Raw genomic sequence first — 25,464 nt, 5'->3', positions numbered from 1 at the left:
CGCCAAAATATTGCAATCATTCCCCACACAGCGCGATTCGCCATGCTGTCGGCGCCTCTTCACCTAGCCATCTGCCGCCTTCCCCGCAACGGGCATTAATGGATGTCTGCTTTGCGCCATGTATCGGTTGGCTGGAGGCCGGTTTGGGGAAGCAGAGACTGCGTTCTCATTTTCGCACCTCTTTACTGTCCACCTCAATTCCAGGAGCGGGCCGCCCGTCTGCCTTATGTCGATTATTTGTTGTTAGGCGGCTTGGTTTTTCACAGGATCACGTCCATCTCCTCCTGCTCAGCTCCGGTCCACGAACACACCTTTTCTGTTCGGTTTCACACAATCTAACAGGGCAGGTTTTGGTTGTATGAGCCAATTGTTCTCAGAACTCTCTTAGCCCACAGCCATCTTGCTCGGGCTCTCGAGCGCCCTCAATACATCTGGATTTTTAATGATTTTATTCTTGAGAGTTTGAATAATCTGGTTTAAGCCAATTGTGGTGTTCACCTGAGTCTCTACACAGTAGAAGTGTTCTTAATTTTTTGTTTGTCATCCGTTTGGAACTTGCAACATCTAAATCGTAGGTATGTTTTTTACAGGTAAGATTAGTCTGAGTATGTTTAGCGAGTTGGTTGAGAACTCTTCTAACAGTATCATTAATGCAATTCTCGGCTTGCTGAACACCTATCTCACACATGTGAGCTTCATCCATAATCGGTAGGTGTCACCTAAGTATTGTGAGAAAATTATGACAATTACTCCACCGAAAAGACAACCCCGACCACTCAAATTCTACTAACGAGAGAACAGGCACTATTTAATGATCATGTGATCACCTAGACACGGATTGAATGTCGTCACCTTTTCACATCGGTTTGTTATGTGCGAGGAAACATAAAAAAGGTCTATATGAGATTTGTGATTCCCCTTTGCCAGAGAAAGGTGTCCCAAATATGACCTTTAACATCAGAAGCTTTATAGCACTTTAAAGTGCTTGGGAGTTGATTGAAAATGGCACCCCTTGCGCAATTGCAATTGAAGTCAGCACCAATGACCACCATATAATTTCGATTGCAGTGGATGGCATCCTCAAGTGTTTTTTTCAAAAATCGAAGATAAGAGTAACTTCACAGGAGTCCAATAAAGACTAATAATGAGAAAGGTGGTGTTCACAGGATCTTGTAGAATAAGTTCTATAGCCAACAGTGGCTCTGATGATGAAATCAACTTAGTTTTAGCTTTCAGACTGTTATCAACAGAAATCGCAAGTCCCTCGAACGGTCTACCAAACTGACCTATTTTAGTTAATGAGGTGTAAGTGGTGTAACCTTTTAAATCGAAGTGTAGAAGCATCATGGTTTCCTGTACTAAAATGACTGTTGGTTTATTGACTGCTGCAAAGGAATTGAACCAAGAGTGCAAGTTCTGAAAGCCGCAGGAATTCCAAATTATGAAACTCAATGCTTCAATGCTACGGTTGGGATTTCCCCTGTTTCATTGATAAAACCATTTTAATTAGAGGTTCTACCCATGAACAGTCTTAGGCAGGACTGAACAAGGATGTTAGTTGATTAAACACGTTTTCATTGGATGATGTTGAGGTGGTATTTGATTGGTTTGTATTCGCTTCCACGATTTCTTTGACACGAGTTTCAATAAACTCGAGAGCTTCATCCTTGGAGTTCAACAAGGTAAGCTGAAGCCCCAGTAACAAGAGGTCAGTACGTTGTTCCCAAATGAGTTTAGGAATGATAAGTGAATGGAATTGACATATCATATGATTGTTACTCCTCAGAGGCAACGTTACCCAATCAATGTCGTCAACCTTGGAATTTAATAGAATATATTTCAAATGAAGCATTGATTAATTCGATCCGTTCCATTAATTTCGATGCCACTCTGCCACCCGAGAATATTGGAGATAGGAGAATTCAAAGAAATTAATATTGATCCATCCAAGGGAACAGTTACTGGCTGGCTGGATGTGTCTCTTATGGTATCAATGTTTTCCCCAGTATCATGTATGCTATTGTGGAACTGAGGAATTGATTCAACTACAGGGGTTGTGTTCTGATTCAAATGTGGACACGGTTCATCTGTAGTATTTGTTTTCGGATTAGTGGAAACAGACATTCCCATAGATACAAGAGCACCACATAATTTTTCTTACCGGTATCGCAGAAGAAGTTGGACAGCTTAGTTTTATATCACTACCCCAACTTAGAAGTCAAGTAGGTAAAGACATTGAATCTACTGAGGTCATACACATTTGTCCTTTAAGTTCAATCTCTTCTGCATTGCATAATTTACTAGTAGCAGCTTTCTTTTTTGTCCGTTTATTGGTTAATTCGGACTCAGGATCTTTAGGGTTAACATCTGATATTTCATGTAAATGATTTTTAGTTTCTTAATTTGTCCGATTTAAATCTTATAATTTCATCCTCTTTGGACAGTTTGCATAGGTTCTTAACAGAGGAGTTATGTCCCGTTATTTTACACATGGGCTGATTTTTAGTTTTTTTTCAAGACAAATCAGTTTGTTTCTATTTGCTCTTTTCTTGGCTCCAACATCTTTCCAATTAATTCTGCAAGAAACAAAGGTCTCTGATGTCAAGGAACTTTGTGTTACAGGGGGTGATGAAGGTTTATTTTAGGAATTCTCATCAGTAATTTGGTCCATTTGTTCCATCAAATCGGTCAAAGGAGAAGGACTGTTGGGAGCGTTAAGATCATATCCAATAGCCTCTTCATCCATTTGTGATTCCTTGTGTCTAAGTTTGTGGACATTCCCCACTGAATCCTGCAATGCTTTTATATTTGACTCAAGTTCAACAATTGTGGCTAAATTGGTATTTACTGTTTCCCATATATCCTTGATATTAAGTTGGAGGGTGTCAGAGATGTTATAAGAGCCCCCAATGGCACTCTTTCAAAAGGCGTTAAGTATTTCTTGCGAGGAACGAGAAGGTTTTATTTATTACATTTGTTGCACGCCCAGAGCGTGGGGTATCAAGGCGTGGTTACAGACAGCTTTAGCATTAAACTTAAACAAGGTTACTTACATAGCATATATACACAACAGCTAAATGGGGTTACAAAACAAGCCAGTTAGGCGTATGAATAAAAAGGTACACAGATAACCTGCAGTTGTAATTACAATGTTCAGTTCAGTCCACCTCAGGGTGAAGGTTCTGACAGCCCAGAGGTGATGGTAAAGTCTGGGGTGGCTGGCTGGAGTAGGCTAGAATTGGTTAAATAACCAAGTTGTTGCTGCTTTTTAGAAGCCTGGGAAGGATGCCTCCTTTTTGATGTTGAGTGGGAGGGAATTCCAATGTGTTGGGGCAAGGACTTTGAAACGGCTACCTCCTGTTCTGGTGCATTTTTTGCACGGGATCTCCAGGAGTGCGTGGTTATTCGATCTGAGAGTCCTGCTAGATATTTTTTTCTTGATAGTGTTGTTCAGGTAAATGGAAGCTTTATTGGCGAGACATTTGTGTGTGACACATAGGGCTTTGAAGATAATTCTAGCTTTAATGGGAAGCTAGTGAGTCTCCCTCCGGATACTGGAGATATGGTCAGATTGGTTTATGCCTAATGCTGCCCGTAATGCTTTATTCTGCATTAGTTGTAACTTACTGAGGTTCGTATTGGAAGTTCCAAGTAATAGGCATTACTGTAGTCCAGTTTAGCTAGGATCAAGGCTCTAGCCAGGGTAATACAATTGGTCGCTGTAAGGAATTGGTGGCTTAATGTGATTAGTTTGGAAGTGTGAGAAGTGAAGGACACAAGTGCCGAGATCTGTTTGCCCATAATGAGATTGGCATCTAGGTACACTCCTAGAGTTTTAACTTGCTTCAGTACTGGAATCATCGTGCCATCAATGTTGATTGCTGCATAGTCAGGTTGAAGGTTACCTATTTTAGTTTGGGAGCCAACAATGAGAATCTCTGTCTTCTCATCATTGAGGCAGATACTATTCAAGGCCATCCAATTTTGGATGATGGCATAGACTTTGTTTATGGTCAGTGTGTCTTGGTCATAGTTCCCAGAGATGGGGGGGATGAGGATCTGGTTGTCATCTGCAAAATTAGTGTAGATGACACCCACATCATCTAATGCTGTAAAGAGGAGCTTTGTGTAGGCATTATAGAGGGTAGGTGAGAGGCATGAGCCCTGAGGGACTCCAATGGGGACTGCTATGGGGTCGGCGGCATCTGTGCTGATGCAAACTCTGGATGTGCTTTCAGATAAGAAGGATTTTGACCAAGTGTGGCATTGTTTGAAAAACTGAAGTCTTTTGCTAGTGTAGTACATAATTTGTCATGATCTACCAGGTCAAACGCTGCAGATAGGTCTAGCAGCAGTAGTATTCAGAGTTTCCCTGAGTCTCTGATGGTGTCCATCTGGATTTTCAAATCAATGAGTGCAGTTTCCGTGCTATGGTTTGGCCTGAAACCAGATTGTCTTGCTCCTAGGAGGTGGTTTTGCTCAAGGTGAGTTTGAATTTGTTTGTAAGCTATTTTATCTATGATTTTAAGAAGGAAAGGGACTGTAGTTATTGGGCGGTAGTTAATGGGCACAAGGGGGTCAAGGGTGTTTTTTTAAGAAGCGGTATGACCCAGGCTTCTTTGATATTGGCTGAGACCAAGTTGGCACTAAAGGAGGCATTGACGAAATTGGTGATGGGGGTGAGGGTAGATGCACATGCTCCAACCAGGTGTGCTGGGAAGTTATCCCCTTTACAGTTGGAAGCTTTCAACTTAGCGATAGTGTTATTCACTAGTTCTTGGGATACTGGGGTGAACTGGAATAGTGGGGTATTACAATCTTTGGAGATAGTAGGAGTGTTGGGGCAGATATATTTTTCAGCTAATACATTTCTTTTAGTGATTATTTTCTTTTGCAACAGTTCAACTTTGGAAGCTAGAGCTTCTTGGAGGCCGTGCACCATTCTTTGCTAGTGTTAGTTGGAGTGGATAATGGAATAGGATTTTCCAACTCTGAGGATGGAGAATAGTTCTTTTGAATCCAAGGAGGTATTGCTAATGCAGATATTGTAGGCATCAGCTGTGTGGGTGGTAATTGCTGCTTTGTAGGTTTTGTTATCAGCATTGAAGGTGTTTGCAGACTCTATGGTATGAGAGTTTGTATGGAAATGTTCAAGTGAACAGTTGTTTGGGAGGATTGACTGGAGATGTGGGTATCATCAGTTTGACATGGTTTGGAGATATGACATACTTGTAGAAAGTCTGGTTTTCTTTAGAGTGTTGCATTTAGTCCAGTCTCTTGTGCATAAATGAAACCCTCTAATTTAAACATTTTTGCAAGTATCTCTGATAAAGTTACTTTAATTTTCTGAATCTCATAATGAGTTACAACATTTCCCTTGTCTAACAAATTTAAAATTCTTTTCAGAACCCGGAAAGAGTACATGTCAGGAGTGTTCAGATCTTGTGAAAGATTAACACTTGATGAGGGTGAATTAGAGTGAGAGAATCTTCGAGTGTTAGATTGTGGGAACTCCTTTTTATATGGGTGTAAAGACTCATCTAGTTCCTGTTTTGAGATACGAGATTCATGATACTAGTATTGGATGGGAGAACTAGCTACAGGTAAATCTGAGTTATGGTTGTTGACCAGAGCAATTAATGGGGGGAATCAATCGTGACCGAAGACCACTTTTACGCGACTTTAAAATTCATTCAGAGGGCGTATTTCACTCTCAATACAATTAAGAAATGTTACGGTCTACACCTGGGCATGTCAACACTGCAAATGGATTATGCAGATTTTGTACATTTGGCCTGCTGGTCCAAGGCGTAGAGTCATAAATGTTGCAGCGTGGCTCTGTGATATTGCATTGTGAAACACATAGGAAGGCACTAGAGCTGGTTGCTCCAAATAATAGTTCTAGGGACAATTAGTTAATGTTCATAATTTAACTTCAGGAGAACAAATGACTTAGCATTCAGTAATGTTTGTTCTCGTGGACTTTCCTCCCACTGACTCATCTTTGACATCTATCTCCCAGGGCAGCTGCTCTTTGGAAACTTTTCTGCCGCAAGGTGGCCCAACCTGGCACTGCGTCAGAGCCACTACTTGCGCCAGACAGGACTTCAACGTCTAGTATGTAGAGGCGCCATGCCCCTTGACTTTAGTTCCACCATTTTCCCCTAGCACTCTGACGCTTAGGTACCGCAGCACCAGGGTGTACTAGCTATCTGCCAAAGGGAGGGAGGAGGGGGCGTATTGATGAATCTGTGGGAGGAACGTCCATCAGAAAGAACTTTACTGAAAGAAAAGTAAAACTAATTTCAAATGGACTCCAACCTCTCACGGATTACTCATCTTTGATAAACTCCCAAAGCAGTACAAAGACCTGAAGGTGGGAGGGTAGTAAAGACACAAACCAGAAAACTCTGAAGGGTAGCTCTGCTAACGAGCATCCTGATAAGCCATCAAATCCAAGCAGTAATGTTTAGCGAACGTGCACAATGAAGCCTACATAGCTGCTTGGCAAATATCCAAAACAGGGACTCCACGTTACAGAGCTCAGGTGGCGGCCAACCCTCTGGTGGAGTGAGCCACGAGACCCTCAGGGACCTTCTTGTCAGCCAGCTCTAACCATGGCGAGATGCAGAAAATGATCCACCATGTCAGAGTCTGTTTGGTCACAGTCCTGCCAGCAGGGGCTGTGACAGTGGTTTGTCATGTTATGGTTTTAAAAGTATAAAGTTTAAAAAAATAAAATAAACACAGACCTGAGGTGACAAAGTGACAGTCTGCATTAGTAGAAATAAAAGGGGTGTTCTTTGGAGTGTAGGGAGGTGTGAAATCAGAGTGGCTCATCATTGGTAAGGCTAGCATTAGCAGACATTGGTACCCAAGCCCATCACTGTAAAAATATTAAATCAAACTAATACAAATGCTACTATTTACTTACAGTATGACAAAATGGAGCAGAGGGTGAAGTCCATGACCAAATGGTTTGCAAGAGAAAAGGAGAGCTGGAGGGTCACTGACTTTGGGCCTCATAAAATGAAAGATTGTGTAGCTGCATACCTTGCTTCAGTTTGGCTTATCATTATAGCTTACAGTAATAGATAGGTGTGCCCAATAAGAAGAACGGTTTATTTTAGACAGGTCTTTCACTGTATCTGTGGCCTGAAAAGACAATTTGACAAACACAAGCATGCACAGGCGAGGTGAATAAACAACTCACCTTGTTTCCAAGCTTAAATACCTCTTCTAAGTTTGTACTGTTAGTGTTGATCATAATGGAATCTGTGTCACCATATATAACCTCCAGGTTCATCTAGTCAGAAAACCAAAAGCAGTGTTTAGGATGATGTGCTTCTGATAAGCACCAAACAAAATTATTCCAGACCATTTACCTTTTTGTGTAGAAAATAGGTTTTTTGGTGCATGGATTAAGCATAGGTAAAATATCAACCTGCTAACGGGGATTGCATACAAGTATTGTTGACATTGACTAACACCAAAGCACAACGATTAAATGCTTCTCCCAAGTGTTTTAAAGTTATACTTACTGGCTGATTTTAATTTCCCTGTATATACTGGATTGAGATACGGTACAATTATCATTTTGCTTATCTAACAAAACAATTAGGGGTTTAAACTGATAAGTGTTGAAGTGAGGAGAGGTTGACAATGCTTTGCGAAGCCTTCTGGGAGCCAAGACGAGCATGCCTACCATAAGAGAAGAAGTGATAAAACACAGTTGTTTAGTAAGAAACTAACATGTTGGTGTCTGCCTCAAGCAGAAATTATGCAAATGTATGAAGGAGGAAAGTGGCAATGGCTCTCACCTCTAGATCATAACAGCAGTCAGTTTTACAAGACAATTTTTTGCCATTCAGATTTAGTTTCACTCACAAACTTCATACCATTAAGCCACATTCATTTTAGAGCCTGTGGACAGTAAAGTTTGTATTGCGTGTTAAAACAATAAAGTGCACACACCTGTACACACATCTGTCCATGAATCCATCCATTGCTTCCTTTTTTCAATATCAGAAGAGTGCTAGTGAGGCTAAGAATTTCTTGCAAGACCAGCAGAAGACAATCTGCACTTTGACAATGAAAATAAAGGTAGACACTAAAAACACACCTTAATATAATGTGCGTGGTAGAGTAGAATTACAATTTTGGGAGTTTTGTGGCCCCTTTTACGGGACCTCCAAACTTTTAACTTCTTCCCCCTGTTTACTAGGATCTTCGACTTCTTTTTGTTATGGAATTTTATTGAAGTCCACTTGTGGTAGAACTATATATGATATGGCATTTGTCACGCGCCTATACACAAGTGTTTACTCTTAGGCATACAGTCCTCCAACTCTTAGATTTGGCCTTAACTACCCCAAAAGGCTTGGTAGCAATGGACGATCAGCCAGTCTTAGTCTAGGGGGAGAAGGGCTGTAGTGGAGTAAAACGACCTTTGAGCACACCCATGGTCAAGGAAACACATATACACTGTATTATAAAAATAGACTTATTTATTACATATACTAAGGAAATGTTAAAATCAAGACAATTCAGGCAAGTACAAATAGTTCACAAAGATGTAGATACACTAGACATTTGCTGTTTCAATACTCTGTTTCAGCAGTAGACCTTAGATGAATTACAGCTAAGTATACCAGTAGCTTTAGATGAGCAAATTAGTCATCAACCAAAATGTACTTAAAAAGCAATACTGGTAGGCAGGCTAACAACTTTTAGGAAAGCCTTTTCTTTAGAAGTCCAACCCTATCTGGGGAACAAGTGCCTCAAAAAGTCAGATGGGGACACTGTGGGACCAGTGACCCTTGGGCGGCAGAACAAAGGAATGCAAACATTGTCAAAGTTGTAAAATGGCAGAAAAGGCATTTTCGTAACAAGTAATGGAATTTGATTCAAAGGGTTCAGGGGGACAAGGTAGGAGACACCTAAAGGATTTCTGCCTCTAGGACAACCGCCCTTAGGCCTGGGAGAACATAGTTGTGTCGTCTATCACAATGTGATTCAACAAGCTCAGGTGGAGCAAACAACAACACAAAAACTGCCCGGCTAAGTACCCAGGAATCAGACAGTACCTTCTACGATGAAGAGCTATGTCACCGGCAGGTCCCCCAGGTAAGACGACTACAGCTCCGGTGCGAGTATCTGTCCTTGGCGGCTGGATAAAGAATGTTTGGCAGTAGCAGATAGTCAAACCCAGTCACAGGGATGCCCAGCATATTATCTTCTCAGAACTTGGTTGAGGAGGGTCGCCACAGGCTTTGGAGCAGCGACGATTGTCACCTGGCAGTCTTTTGTCCTTCTCTCAGTCCTCAAATCTGCTGAGGAGACTTCTACGATCGGGATGGAGTCTCTGAAGGCACCAACAGATGCCCACAGGTTTTCAGCTAGTACCGCGCTCGATGAGACGATGCACCGCAGCAGCACCAGAGGTCTCAGGGTAGTCTGGTATTGCAGGCCTGGAAGGTCGCAGCACGGTCACACAGAAGAAACGGCTGGAGCTGCAGTGGTCACTCAGTCGGCTTGGCAGTCACTGGAGATGGCTGCACACATTCTTCCGCATCAAGACCCTCACATTTAGTGCAGGAACCCAGGCAATCAGCATGCATTATACAATCAAACATTGGGTGGTGGTAGTCCCAAAGAGACAGCCAGGCACCCAGTTTCAACTGGATCCAAGCAGACACACGGTAGGATAAAGACCGGAGGAGTTTCGTTGTCCGCCCAGCTTCCTCTCTTCCCAGGCACACTGGCACCTTGAGGTGGGCTTCCCAATGGGAGCCTGTTGAAGACAAATAAGTGAGCAGGAATTCCCCCAGCCAGGATAGCTGAACCAGGCTCAAGAAAGCTGGTGTGAGTTTGTGAAAAAAAGACAGGAACCATTTTATGTTATTGGTGACCCATGTGTCTTTTACTGGAGCCGTTTCACAGTCTTTTAGTATAGCAGAATCGAATGAGACTTTTTGAGCTGTTGCCACATAAGGTGGGGTGGCTGATCTCACAAAAGAAAAGCATAGGTAGGATAAAAAGTATCCCCCTGTCCTGGGAACATTAACCTAGCCCACGAAAATAAAAGAAAATCAAAGAGGGGAGCTCAATGAGCTCCAAGCAACACTGCAACATCTAGGTAATCAAACAAGAGGCTTGAGATACACATGAGCCTTGCGGTACACAACACGTTATAGGGATAGGTTCTGCTGAGGTTCAAGGTGAGAAAACTCTCATAGTCCGATTGTTCAAAAAGATTGAATCCATGCCGTCGCTTCTGGGGAGAAGTGGACGGCTGTAGATAGGTTTTTGCAAAGTACTTTATGGTCCACCAAATCAAAGGTGGCAGAAAGGTCAAGTAGAAGGAGGAGGGCCAGTTTCCTTTGTCCTTTAGTTTCTTCAATTTGATTTTTCAGATCGATCAAGGCCATTTCTTTACCATGTTTAGGTCTGAAGCCAGACGGTCTTAGTCCTAGGAGATTGTTGGTCTCTAGATAGGTCTGTATCTGGAGGCAAGCTGTCTTGTCAATGATTTTTAACAGGAAAGGAACCGTTGTTATCAGTCTGCAGTTGTTGGGATATTCGGGTCCATGGAAGGTTTTTTTTTTAAAAGCAGGAGGGCCCATGCGTCCTTAAGGTTGGTAGGGACAGTGAAAGTTTTAAATGAGTTGATTAGCTTGGTGATGAAACGGACTGGGTCCATAGCTGCTTCTTTGATTAATGGAGCCGGGCAGATGTCACCCTGGCATTTGGAGGGTTTGAGAGACGCTATGATGTCTTCTACTTCCTGGATGGAGACCTGGGCAAATTTGAATCGGTTGGGTGGTTTGGACAGGTCAGACGGGGATCTTATTGTGAAGCCAGGAGTCGAAAGTTTGATTTTTTTGCTTCTATTTTTTCTTGAAGAGTGATTCTGTTGTATAATGCATTTTGGATGTTGGTACACCAAGTCTTATCCTTGATACAAGTGTCAGTGGGCGGAGTAGGGGATTCCAGTTCTCTACGGATAACAAATAGTTCTCTTGTACTTGAGCTCGCTTTGTTAATCCTTTCATTATCTGTGTCACGTTTAGTTTATATGATCTCAGATTTATAGTTTGCTGAGATTTTTAGAAGGTTATTTTTGTTTAGAACTGTAGGGTGATTTTTCCAAAGTGTTTCCACTTTTCTTTTTTCCACCCGAAGGGCTTTGAGGTTTGGGGTAAACCAGGAATTAAGGTGGGCTCTCGGTTTACCTTTGAACATTTTAAAAGTGCAATAGTATCTATGGCTTAGGCAACTGTCTTGTTGTATAGGTCTACTAGCGTAGCTGGGTCTAGGTTAGCAGGCAGGGGATTGAGGGTGGGCTGGAGAAGTAGACGAAGGTTATCCACTGTTATATTGGCTTATGTCTGGTGAGAAGTGGGGGTGCCAAAAGGTTGGTCCTGATAGGTGGGAGGCTGTCTTGTATAGTGAAGACTAGGAGGTGATGGTCTGTCAAGGTAGGTTTGATAGACATTATCGAGGCCTGACATTTAAGGTCCGCCACCCAGTCCAAGGTTCTCCCTTTAGAATGTGTAGGCACGTTGACTCTGAGTGAAGCCTAGTTCTGTTATTGAGTTGGCGAGTGCCTAGGCATGCTGGTCGTTCAGGTCATTGAGGCCAAGGTTGAAATCACCAAGTATCATAATTTGAGATATTGGTTTGGTGTTGGTTGAGAGCAGCGCACTAATATCCTCATCAAATGAGCCAATAGGGCCAGGTGGTCTATATACAAAGTGCACAGTTACAGTGCGCGAGGATATGAGAGGTGGTTTCACGGTCAGGATTTCACCAGAAGTGAATAGTGGATGTGTTGAGATACTTAGTCCCAAACTAGCTTTGGTGATAAATGCAATGCCTCCCCCTCTGGAGGATTCTATCTAACCTCAAAATAGTATAGTTGTCTGGAATAGCAAGTAGGGGGGTTGGGGGGGGAGGTCCAGCAGCTTCCTGATCAAGTCGGCAATGTCTACTGCATGGGCTACCATGTATCTTGCATTAATAAGGGCGCCTTTAATATGTGGAAGCTTGTTGTCTAGATAGTTGGGGGCCCGGAGTGCGTTGTTCTGACCAGTCAATTTGTTGCTATGGAAGGTTTTGGTTTTAGGAATATTTTTAGAACCATATTTAGGGTTACAGTTGACAATAGTGTTATGGAGAGGCAAGTAGCTGTTCAGTCTAGAGTCGAGCCTGTGATTCCTTACACTAGTGGGACAGGGTTGGTTGGGCGTCGGCTTTGTGGCAAATCCTTGAATCCATTTATATGGGGTTAAAATGCAAGAGGTCACAGTGGTTAAGGACTCTGCAGGATTCAAAATGTTATCTCCAGGAGGCTTTGGTTGCGGCGCATGCATAGTGGGTTTTGAGGATATTGACTGGGGAATAGATATTACGTTGGCCGTTAAAGGCTTCAGAGGTGGAAGGAATTTGGTAGGTTTAATCCAATTGGAGTGAGGTGTAGGTGTAGTCATCGTAGTTGGGGGTGTAAGAGCGGCCTTACTTAAGACGCACAAACTGTAGGTTTGTGGAACAGCCTTAAGGTAGATGGTAGCTGCAGCTGGCACAGGTCTGTGATGATCAAGAAAACCAGTAGGCCTACGAGGATGGTGGTGACGGCATACATAATTTGGTTACCAGTATGGTAAGGAGACCATATAAGGTGGGCAAGGTAAAGGTCAATATTAGGCGTTGGCGGTTCGTAGAGATTGCGAGCAGGTCCAATAATGACCTGGTTACAAAAATGCCATGAAATTTGCACTATGTAGTGACCAAGTGTAAGACAAGCAAATAGGCTACTATAAAACAAGCAAATAGGCTGCTGTGAGGTCAACATGACACGTTAGCATGGGCATGCAGTATATAATAGGAAATAGGCTATCATAAAACCAGCATATAGGCTACTAGAAGGTCAACATGTCAATTTGGCACAGCGCTGCAGTACGTAATGGGTGCATAATTTTAGGAGAAACGCAGAGGCAGGTTATTAAAGTGGCCATCCAGGTCATCATATCATTATGTCAGCGTATAGGTAAATTATTTTCGTGTTAAGATAGAATATTAAGCAGAGGTTATGCACCGACAAGCTTAGCTGGATTTATGACTATTACATATGTTAGCTGTATTATAAGCATATAAAAGTGATGGTGGAAAAGGTGGAGGGCATATAAGCGTTGCGAAAGCCTAAGAGGCTAGGATAACCAGACACCAGCTAATCATTAACGGGTTATCTGTGAGTTGCAAATAGTCAGCTGTTGTCCATAGTTATGCAATATTGGGCAAGGCTATGCAAATATGTGAACGAGGCTCGGTAGGGGGAGTTATACGAATTAAGCGGTAAACCACTTCTGTGCCAGGATTACTACGACCACAGGACTGGCCTAAGGCGCAGACGGCCGATGCGAGACAAGCTAAACATTAAACAAATGAACAGAGTTCACAGACCGTGCAGCTAAAATAATGAGTCACGTGAATATTTGGTGCTCCGTAGTGCCGGTAATACTGGCATTAGTTTCGTAGTGCTGAGAAAGTATGCAGCAAGCCCAAACAGTGGTGCAGTACGTGAGCGTAGCGTATTGTCAGATACGGCTTACCTTCGATATAGTTGGCAATGATAGGTGGACAAGGATGAGGACGGCCACATATGCCATTATAAAGGGCTTCAATGCCACAGAGCAATCGCACAGACAGAGCGCCGACGTGGCCTTTTTCTCTGGCCTTTCTTGCAGGGCCGGCTTCCACCTCCCGGTGGTTGTGATAGGGTAGAAGTAGTGGCCTGTTGCTAGGTGACAAATACACAGCCTCAGTTTAGATCGAGTGCTGGAATAGTGCTAGACATTTTAAAAGCAGGCAATGGCAAGAATGAATGCAAACGCGTGCAAATCGCACGCGGGTTTCATGATTTCGAATAAATGAGCGTTGGTGCAGGATGACTACTCGGGCAGGGTCACCATTGCAGGGAACAAACTTCCTGCAGGATCAGGCGCAAGGAGGATCAGGAGCGTAGCTATAGCTGATTACTCCTGCTGCATCTGGGGGATGGACGGGGAAAGGGCTCATGCCCTCTCCGCTTCAGGGGAAAATGTGTATCAGAGAGCAGGCGGGGGCCTTTTCTCTGGCCTTTCTTGCAGGGCCGGCTCCCGCCTGCCGGCAGTTGCGATAGGCTAGAAGTAGTGGCCAGTTGCTAGGCGACAAATACACAGCCTTGGTTTAGATTGAGTGCTGGAATAGCGCCAGCCATTTTAAAAGTAGGCAATGACAAGAATGAATGAAAACACATGCAAATCGCAATCGGCTTTGATGATTTCAAATAAATGAGCATTGGTGCCTCTAGATACCTCTAAAAAGATGGAGGAAAGCAGAAGCCATAAAAGATAACCAAAAAGGTACCCAGAGTCATTGCAAAAGAATGAGTGAGTGAGGAAAAAGGTTCCCACTTACTCAGCAGAGTCATAAAAAACGAACAGTCCAGCAAAAAGTGATGGGGACTCACTAAGTGGGGAGGATTAACGGTGGAAATTCTACCTAACATTTTTTATGGTCAGAGGGACTTTCACTGAAGTCCCCCTGCCACCACAAACCTTTTAATATATTGTTCTATGGTAGCCCATATTGCTCCAAGGACAGAGATACTTTTTAAGCACCCCATTTGTTTCTTCATGCGATAAAGTCACCTTATCCTAGTTTTGTGGAATATTCTGGTGGCAGTTGTAATTTAGTTTTTGCTTCACCAGAAATGCCCTCGGTTTTACTGCATTAGTAGTGCAATGTTACTCAGCAGTAATGTTGTTCAATTGCTTCTCCTCCCACAGAATTCCCATCTGGATAGCTATGTCCCAGCACCAACTGTTCTTGGAAACGCTCAGGGGGTGTAGTGCAGCTCGGACACCCTCTAACTCCTGTGCTCCTTGACCCTAGAAAGGAAATTGATGCTCACATATATAGTATGCACAATGCCCCCTTCCACCTTCCTCAGGTCCCCCTTTTTCTGCCCTCAAGCTGAGCAGCCATTTCAATCACGTTTAGATAACCATTACTCATTTATTTTCTGATGGTGGGGGTGAGGGGAAAAATGGACACAAATATAACTCATCAATAAAAACTACCTTTAATATATTGAATGGGAAAAAGGTCCCCTCTTTATCCTCTCACATGAAGCTCTCAGAAGCGGGGAAAGAAGGGTGAGCAATAAGGGATCTGTGGGAGGAGAATCCATAGAAAGAACATCACTGATAAGTATTTTTTTCTTCAATGCATTGCATACTCCCACAGATTATTGATCTGGATTGACTCCTAAAGCAAAGGGAGGCAGGCTAAAAGCAGACTAAAAAAGAAAACTCAGACAATTGCCATGCCAAACTAGGCATCCCTGCCATCCAACAGATCCAGGATGTAGACCGTTGTTACGCTCACCTGGCTCCCACAGAGGTGTCGACCTGAACTGGACAGCTGCGGTCTCCACCAACATGACGCGTAGGGCCGAGATGACGGACTGGACTGGCCCACCTAGCTTCGTTTGCTTGGCCTGTAGGAATACTCTTCTGTAAATGGAGAAAGGGAATTAACCATCCATGGGGTTGAGCGTAAATCCCCCACCCCCGCTGTTCTCCCCATAGATCACCTTTGATGTCCCCTCTTATAGGCTCACCTGATGGTTTGAAAAGATGAGCTCTCCATCCTGCATTGAGGGCAGGGGCACGTTGATAACCAGTTGCTTCACTGGCTCGAAGGAATCGGTGAGTTCCAGAACAATATTGACTCCGAAAAGTATGTAGTTCGTAAGAGTTCACATGTCTGACTTTCACTCTTGTCCGATTCCTTGCAGTTTGCAGCTTGACCCCAGCGAAGAGTTCCTCGTGGTAGCTGACAAAGTTCAGGTAAGGATTTGGCTTATCCTACACAGTTCAATAAAATAAGGCCAGAATGTAACCTGTGGCTTGCTCCCTTATTCAGGTGTGGCGAGAAAATATGAAGTTCGGGGAATAATGCCTCCGGCGGTAGAATTAGGTAAGTCTATTGTGGTGAGAAGAGTTCCCCTTGTTTGTCCCTTCGTTTCACCTTGTTGTCCTTTTGTTCCCCTTAAGGGCCGGGGTACGGCGAGGATGCAATGGAGACTGCGACGACCCGTGAAGAGGAATAGTACCCCGGCGGTAATCAGTTAAGTCTATGGGGGTAGTTACTATTGCCTCTGTTTATTCCCTTGGCTCACCTTTGCTGTTCTTGTGTTCCCCCTTAGGTGCCAGAGTGCGGCGGGAACGTGCAGAAGGATGCGGTGGATGGTGAGGATGCTGCGAAGGCTGGTGAGTTCAGCGTGGAGCTGCAGCAGGCGAGGTGGCGCGCGTAAAACGCTTCTTTCTTCCAGCTCGAAAGCTCGGTGGATCTGGAATTCAGGTAAGGATCGAAGGTTTTGCTCTTATTCTAACCTCTTCTCCTTCTGTTCCTCCCTTTTTCTAGGAGCTGCAGACTCGAGGCGGGCGTGGCAGAAGACTGGGTGCAGGCTTGCAGACACGGTGAGCGTTACGCTGCTGGATGCAGAATAACACGAAGCGTGTGCTGCTCTTCGGGTGTGGTTTAAATAGCCTCCAAAGTAGTCCCAGGTAAGTATTCCTCCCCAGCCCCACCCGAGTAAAAAAATAGTCCCTAGGTAAAATAGTCCCTTCCAAGGCTCGTTTGGCTTGGAGCTCTGCATCAGGTAAGCTTGCAGCATGGTCTGCATCAGGTAAGTTCTACTTTATGAGCCTGGCACCTATGGCGCCAGGACTGACTCTCCATATGAGCCTGGCGCCATAGGTGCCAGGACCGCACCCAAGCAGCCCCTAGCAGGGGTTTTTGGGCTTGCTCAAAATAACTTGATGCCTGCTTCCGGGGTTGCTGGACCTGGTCTGGTTCCCCGGGGGTAGGCATCATGACAGCCGTGTAGCAGCCTGACAATTGTCCTGCAAAGGAACCCCTCTCTAACGCAAAGGAAGATGTTACTCATCTATAATGGAGTAAGATGGGAGCCCCAACAGGACCTCCTTGACCTCTTTCTTGTAACATTCAACTATGCTCAGTACAATCCATCATGACAATGTCTACTTAGTATAAGCAGAACTCAATCATTCCCATGGAAAAAGAAAACTGATCATCTCTGCAAAATGAAGCCATCATTGCTACATAACTGAACGCCCTTTTCGGGTCTAACATGTGCAACCTTTTCTCCTCCTTAGGGGTGTAAGGAGGAGGAAAAGAGACAGCCATTTCGATATTCTGATTCATTTGAAAGCCAGACACATCTTTAGGCAAGAATTAATGCCAAAGTCTAAGATTAACTTTTCCTCTTCAGAATTGGAGGAAAGGTGCCTTGCATGACAAAACCTGCATCTCACAAGTCTGGCATATGTGACTGCACCACAAACCCGATCTTCAATGTGAGGAGCCAAATCGAAGAACAAGAATGCAGGGGTTCAATAGGTGCAGCCATTAGTAAGAACACCACCAGGTTCAAATCCTGGGTAGGAACCACAAATTGGACTAAAGGAAATATATTCACTTACCCATTGAGAAATCGATCAACTAAAAGAAACAGAAAAGAAAGACACTTGCTCTTGCTCTCGAGACCTATTGAACAACAAAAGAGGCCAAGTATCTGTTCTAGCTAGAGACAGCAAAAACTCCAAAGCCACAAAAGTGAGGCTCGACAAGGAGTCTGCACCTCTCCCCTGCACCATTCCTTGAACTTCCTCCAACTGCACACATAAATGGATCTTGCTGACAGCAGCCCGAACACCGCCAAATTTCCACCACAGAGATGCCATTTATCATAACGTAGCCTCTCAAGTGCCACACCAGAGGCTCCAGGATTGGGTGAAGTAACCGACCTGCCGGCTGTGATAGCAGGTCTTCCCTTTGAGGTTGGCAGCGAGGTGGGCCGATGGCCAACTCCAGAAGTTCTGGGTACAACTACCTACTCCCCCAGCCTGAGGCGATCAGAATTATTTGAGACCTAAACTTTCTAAACCATCCAGAGAACAGAAGGATTGGAAGTAAGCGAAATGCATAGTGGAGGTTGAAGTTCCACCCCAATAAAACAGCACCCTCTAGAGCCACCCTCGGAGTGAAATTCCCTCAAGCAGAAAAGACTGCACCTCAATTTGATTCTCTATGCAAACATATTCACCAAAGGGGTTCGCCAAAGGTTGAATATATTTACAAGGACCTCACAGCAAAGCTCTCATTCATGGGAGACTGAGCCTTGCCTGTATTGGGCATCTGTCAACCAATTATCTGTGCCCAACGAATGAGTCGCTGAAACAGATGTTGGCCAACGGCCTGAGGCGCATAATCCCCTTGCATAGGGGCAGCAATACCCCACAACCCCTCTCGTGGTAGTGGATGGGTACTGTGCCGACTTGTCAGGATCAAGAGATTTTTCCTCCAGAGGAACGGAGGAAAAGCCATCGACAGTCGGATGGCTTTCAGCTGGAACAAGTTGAAGTGCCACTGGCACTCTACCCTGTACCAATGCCTGCTCACCTGCAGATCCCAGAGGCGAACACAACCACTTTTCAGGGAGGTATCTGTGACAATCTGAACTTCCAGCCAAGATGTGTACGACTTGAACATGGCAAGTTGTTGCCCATTGTTACGGCAACTTCTGGAAGGAAAGCCTCGTCAACCCACGAGTCCAGGACGGCCTGATGAACTGAAGCCTCTTGCATGGCACTGTGTTGGACTTCTTGACATTCAGGCAGAGGAACAAGTCATGTAGCAGCAAACATGTGTCCTCGAATTCACTAGCGACCACCTCCAGTGAACAGCCCAGGATGAGCAAGCCAGTTCAAGTAGGGAAAAAAATATACTCCTCCCCAGCTGAGGTTGACCACCACCACTGCCATCAACTAGGTGAACACCCTGTGCACGGTGTCAATCTTCAAGAATCTCCTGGGTCTTCAGTGAATCTGCACAGGGAAGTAGGCATCCTGAAGGTCTGATGACAACAGCCAGTCCTGGCGCTGGAGAGCATGGAGAATCTCCCACAACATCGCAATCCTGACCCAATCCTTCCTCAGCAACTTTCAGGAGCCCCTGTGGCCCAGGAAAGGACATATGCCCCTGAACCCCATTATTGGGAACCAAAATGTCCTCGACTGGAACCCATTCCCCTTTCAGGGAACAGAACCTCCTCCACAGCCCCTTTCGCCAGCAGGGTAGCCAGTTCCTCCTCAATCACTGGCTTCCAGATCTGACCATGGAAGCACAGGCGGCCTTTCCAGAGGTTTGCACAAAAATGGGAAGCAGTTCCACTGCCTGACCAGCTGTAGCACCCAAGCATTAGAGATTATCCCCTGCCATATGTCTAGGTAATTAAAGAATCACTCACCAGTGGGAGAAGCATGGGAGTGCAGGGTGAGGGGGAGATCCCAAAGAGGTTTCGAGGTAGGTGCTGTGGTAGATTATGCTTGCCTCAACACACCCTTACCCAGGCACACACAATGCTTCTGAGCTGACTACGCTTTGGGCAATTGCACCTTCCTGGTAAACTGGGTGAGGGGCAGAACCCCCCACCCTCTCTGGCACTGAAGGCAAAAGGAGGAGATGGTAAGCCTTGGGCCTGAACAGATGCTCCCCATCAAAGACCATATCCAGTAACTTGGACTGCACCTCAATTTGGAAGCCAGGAGGTCCTACGGCTAATAGCCCATGTCCCCAGAGAACAGCCACTGCAATCCGCTGCATCTAAACCAGCTTGTAGGGCCTCAAACGCTGCTTCCTTCCTATCGTGAATGTCAAAGAAACCATCCCTAAACTCTCCCTCCAGCAAGTGATCCAATGCCTGCGACACCACGTTCCATAACATTTTGACAACTTTGGAGATGAACAAGAGGTGTTTACCACCATGCATGCCCGCCCCCCACCCCCACAGCCCCCAAAAGCAAAAACCTTTTTTACTTAGGGCCCCTCTTTTTTTCCTATCTGTCCAGCTGCTCACCCTGGCTGCCTGAACCTCTAGCCCCGCCCCTTCATAGTGCCAGATGACTTTATAAAAAAGCATGGTACCCTCGGGCCAGCTTACACTTTTTTGTACGTTCCATTTCAATCACTGGACAGAACATAAGTGCTGTCACAATGTCAGCATAGGATCAGGGACCACTGCATTAAACGGAAGGGCCTTCTCTAACAGAGGACCCTTAACTAGGATGTCAGTCAGCAACCACAGAGTTCTCAAACACTGTGCAAATCTGGGTGCGCATATGGCATTGCCAATTGCAGCTCGAGCTCAGGGGACATGTCAAGGTCACTCACATCATGCAGCCTAACGAAAATTACAAAAGTACCATGTGATCAGTCAGGTAATCCAGCAAAGGATTATGGTCTGCTTTTGACAACAGTTTGAACCCAAATTGAACCAAGACCCCAACATAGTTGTCCTCAGACTGAAAAAACAAAAGCCTTGTCTCAGGCCATAGTCTAAAGGCAGACAATCGTGCATAACCCTCACAGCTAGGATGGAGCACTTATGGGGAGATTTACTGGAGAGAATCAAACGAGACCTAGTAAAATGGAATACCCCTAATGATATTGTGGTGGGGTAGAATGACTTCAATAAACATGAATACCCTACCCAAGCTACTGTATTGCTTTCAGGCCATCCCGATAAAGATTCACAAATCCTTTTTTAGAGCATTAACAAAGGCGGTCATGTCATATCTGAAAAAAACCCAAAAAAAACAGTGAGTAGCAAGAACGTTTCTGTCACCTCTAATCCAGGAGGGAGGGCTAGCCCTACCGGATTTCCATAAATACTATCAATCAGCGCAGCTGTGGGTATTAAGGGAATGGGACTCGGGAGACCAACAAAAAATCTGGCACGCTCAAGACAGGGCAGTGGCGGGTGCCCCACTGGGGGAGACCCTATAGAAAGGGAAACAGCACAGACACCCAAATGTACACATTAGCAAAGTGATAAAAGCATCACTAGACACATGGGAAGAGCTGTCAAGCAGGGTCATCCTAACGGAAGACCAGGCCCGGTTTGAACCTATGCATGGGAATCCAGAGTTCCCACTGGGAATGGAGAAGGGGGCATACAGAAAGTGGGAATCTGCAGGATGCACAGAAATAAGGGATATGTTCCACGAGCAGAACATTAAAACACTTGAGGACTGTAAAGGGCTACTAGATCTGAGAGATTCAGACAGATATAAATACGAATAGCTCAGACACTGGCTAACGTCCCAAACCATCAAACAAGCCGCTACAAGAGACCCCACCCCCTTCGAAACATATACCATGACCAATTCAGGTTCAGAGAAACTGGTCTCAGCACTATATAAATGTATTAACGTAGAGAAAGATTATCTCCACTGGAGCTACATGAAGAAGTGGGAAAACACTTTAGAGGGAACAATTCCCAAGCATCATTGGGAAGGGCTCTGGAAAAACATACCCAACCTGACACGGGCAATACAGATGAGGGAAATGTGGGTAAAAATGGTGGTCCAATGGCACTATACACTGGAGGGGCTAAATGCAATGTACCCGCAGACATCTAATCTGTGCTGGAGGGGCTGCTCAAGGGTGGGAAACTGGAGGCATATGTGGTGGGACTGCCAGGGAATACAGGGCTTCTGGGATGAAGTAAAAAAACAGATATAGGGGATGTTTTCGGACACAGGCCAATCAGGAGAAAAAGTTTGGCGTTGCGGGTTGTGGGACCTAAAAGCAACGATTTTTACGAAATTACAGAAGAGGAGTTTCATGGGCCTATTGATAGCAGCATGGCTCGCGATAACCCAGAAATGGAAGCAGCGGGCCCGCCAATGATATTTTGACTGGTTGCAGAAGGTGTGGGCATTGGTAACAATGGAATGGATAACAAGCTCCAGGGTAATCGAGGGTCTTTCCATAAGGAATGGGGAACAGTGCTTGCGTATTTACAGTCAGACTATATGGCTCAATGGTGCCCACACAAAATAATAATTTTGGACTCATTCACATGAGCATTATCCGGTGAAGAGAAAGGGTAGACAGCTCTCACAGGTGGGGGGTTTTGGAAATGTTGTCATTGTTGTTAAGCCAGGCAAACAATTGGGACGGGGTTTGTGGTGTCCGCGGTCAAGCTTGACATGCTTGTGCTGTACGCCATCCACTGTGTCAACTTAGAAGGGGCCAAGTCCTAGTGAGTGCAACCAGACTTGCACCTTTTTACCGGTCGTGGTCACATAGCCAACACCGGATTCTTAAATGAATCCCCTTCTCATTGGTCTCACTCCTTCGATGAAAAAGACTTACCCTGCCCATTGTCAGATGAGTTGCTATCGTCCCTATTAGAACAATGCTTTCCATTTTTCTTTTAATGAGAATAGGAAAAAGAGTGTTGAGAGGCTATGTGAGCGAGATTACTTTTTGAATGTCTTGTATTGTCTCGTCTACCTCTCATTTCCTTTCTCCAGAGTCGGCTCTTCTGTCTCGACCTCTGAAGATTTAGGAGAGCGGGCAGACAACTCTGAAGAGAGACAACCAACTTAATTGCTCACCCCCTCAGGGACTTTGGGTTGGACTGACACGAACTGCACTTTTCCAAGTCGTGGTCCGCCCCCAAGCAGCTAACAAATATTATGCAGGTCAGTGATGGAAATCTTGGAGCTGGAGTCCCGGATGCGCTTCAAACGTGAAGGCTTTGGATCAGGCATGACAGCACCGAATGTTTTAGGTAGAAGACGTTCAGAGAAAACAGTATGCTGAGGGCACATAAAAAAGGAACCGATGAAGGGAGTCAAATAGTGCATACTATGTATGCGAGTGTTGATGTCTTGTCCTGGGGTTGAAAAATAGGACACAAAGACTGTCAAGCTGAACTTCACTGCTGCTGAGAATTTCAGAGTACAGCTGGCGTTAAGGAATATCTATCCAAAAGAGAAATCCTGGCAAGTAATCTGGGGGAAGATGCAATGCATTGAAGCATATTTGTGTGCCTTTATTAGACCCATGAGGTGTACAAAAAATGGCAGTTGTGCACACATGGGCACATCCCTACCGACACTCTAGTGTTTAGGACTGGTCCAGGGTTGTCCAACTCCAGGCCTCGAGGGCCTTACCCCAAACGGATTTTCAGGATACCCCTCTAATATTTGTGAGATTAATTTACATCCGATTCTAAATGTAGGCACATTTGTTCTCATGAATATTCATGAGGGATATCCTGAAAATCCGGTAGGTTTACGGCCCTCGAGGCCTAGATTTGGACAACCCTGACAGAACACCTTTCCCTGATAGACCAATACACACATTTCGTGGGTGGATCCAAGTGTTTGGCACTACAGTTCATTGATATTTGTATAACCCCTTACTGCCAAAAGGCTTGGCAGCGCTGTTGAATGAATTGCCCCGACTAGTCTGGACAGACATAAAATTAAAAAAGAGCATTACATTACAGGCAAATAAGCATGCATATTTCAGGTGACTGTTCAATTATTAGCAGAGACGACCAGTGTAGTGACACTATAGCATTAGTTTGAAGCGTGTTCAGGAGCAGCATGGATTGCTAGGTCAGTGACTATTTCACAGCTGACCACCTTTTTTCATTTGACTTAGTTGTATTTTATGGAGTGCAGCGCAAAAGGAGAAATGGGGGCTAGTATAAATTAGTCCCTCAACCCCAAGGTGAGCGGTCTACAGTCAAAGCCACTGCTTTACTTTGCATGGGGGTAGATCTCGGTCTTCAGCTGGGGCCTCCCTCTGGAACAGCCTCCCTGCCACTTTAAAATGTGAGGAGAACCATCTCTGGTTCCGGAAGCTCCTCAAGACCTTCCTCTTTTGCTTCTGCCTTCGCGCCCCCTCTCCCCTGTTGACCTGCTCTCTTGGCACTGTGCACCTGGCCACCCTTTGTCCCCTGGGCCCAGGCACCTGCTCACCATGCCACCCCCTCCTGCACTGCCTCCTGGCCACCCCTTGCACTGGGGACGGTATCTGTACCCATATAGTACCCCACACCCCCATTTTCGTTCTTCTGCACTTACCCAGTCTGCTGTCTTAAACACAGCATTTGCTGGCTGCACTACTGTTTATTGCCTCTATTATCTATTTATTTGTATGTGTTATTATTTATATGTTCTCCTCTGCTCCGCACTTTCCACTCTCCCCCCTTCCATGCACCTTTCCCCTTTCCCATGAACTTGCGCATTCTCAATGTCACTGGGCCTAGTAAGATGGTTGTTTCTGTTCTCACCTGTTCCCCGCCCTTGCCTTGTCATGCTCTGAAACACTTGTGTACGAGCGTGATATAAATAAATGATCTTATGTTATGCTATTCATTATACACGTGGTCTACAGATAATCACAAACATTTCATTTGTCGAATGTCCGATACAGTCAATGCATGCCCACTTTCCAGGCCGTATTTGAGAATTACCAGATCTATTGGGCATTCAAAGGCCAAACAACTAGCATTAGCTAGATGTGTATATAGTAAAATCCATGCAAATCAAAGCAATGTTTTAGCGTGGTGCTTCATACTAAGAGTTACCTCGCTTCTAAGCACTTTGAAAATAGTATTTGATGACTCAGAAGGAATTACCACTCACAGTGAGAACTCTACAAATGGGTTTAGTTTGGTGATCGCTTTTATGAAAGTATAATTTTTGACCAGAAGAAATCAATCAGAAGCAGGGACGTGAGCTTACCTTATTGACAGGCAAAACCTTCATGGAGGCCATCACTTTTGTGGTGGTGGTATTACATTAAGTAATATCATGTGATCGACAGCCTTGAGGTGCAGGGGCTCCAAACCAGTTAATCATATTACATTCCTTCATGCTGATGGCCGAAGAGGTGTTAGAGCGAGGATTGACTGTATGCTGAATAGGTGGTGTTTGACATAAGGATTCCCTGCACATTGAGCCATAACAGATTGGCCTTGGGTGGGGAAGAGACCAAATCGATAACCTTGTGTATGTAGTGATCTAGAAAATAAGCTATAAAGGAATGCAGTATGAGCGAGTTAATTTGGAGGTCAGGTAATAAAATAATGCATCGTATACCAGCTAGGTCAAAAGAGAAATCATTAAGAAGAACACTCTAGTAGGGCAATGGTTAATTGTAAGACCAAGTGCGGATGCTGTATGGCACCTTAAGCAGAGGCTTTGAGGCCTTCCTGCACTGCATAGGCGTGGTCAAGCAAAGACTGCATGAGAGCAAACACTTCCATTTACTCACTAGAACCCGAACAGCCAGGTTCTACAGACAGGTAAGCAAGGCAGTGTTAAATTAGAGTGTCTTTCCGTCTGTGGCTCCACTAGGAGCAAGGAGGTGGCCAGGGCGGCCTGTAAATTCCCAAGACCTGCCAGGCACTTCATAGTGATGATAAAGGAGGTGGTGCACTAGATTGGATTCCTCTTGTCCTGAGGACAGGCTCTTGTAGAAGGTAATCTGCATAATCCAGCATTACCTACGCTTTTTAACTGGGGT

At 44.8% G+C, this 25,464-nt stretch overlaps 1 protein-coding gene across 2 annotated transcripts in view; it reads right to left on the bottom strand.

Annotated features, from left to right (window-relative positions):
• POLA1 (DNA polymerase alpha 1, catalytic subunit) overlaps positions 1 to 25,464 on the bottom strand; it is a 2,474,741-nt gene that overhangs the window by 1,214,054 nt on the left and 1,235,223 nt on the right. For both annotated transcript variants that reach the window (XM_069637299.1, XM_069637300.1), the window contains one exon: positions 7,214 to 7,306. In XM_069637299.1, coding sequence (XP_069493400.1) covers positions 7,214 to 7,306 — 93 coding nt within the window. The remainder of the gene's footprint in view (positions 1 to 7,213; positions 7,307 to 25,464) is intronic.

Source organism: Ambystoma mexicanum, chromosome 7p (assembly GCF_040938575.1).
Source record: "Ambystoma mexicanum isolate Mex_15411 chromosome 7p, UKY_AmexF1_1, whole genome shotgun sequence".
NCBI classification, from domain to species: Eukaryota; Metazoa; Chordata; class Amphibia; order Caudata; family Ambystomatidae; genus Ambystoma; species Ambystoma mexicanum.
This window is presented reverse-complemented; position numbering and strand designations above follow the sequence as displayed.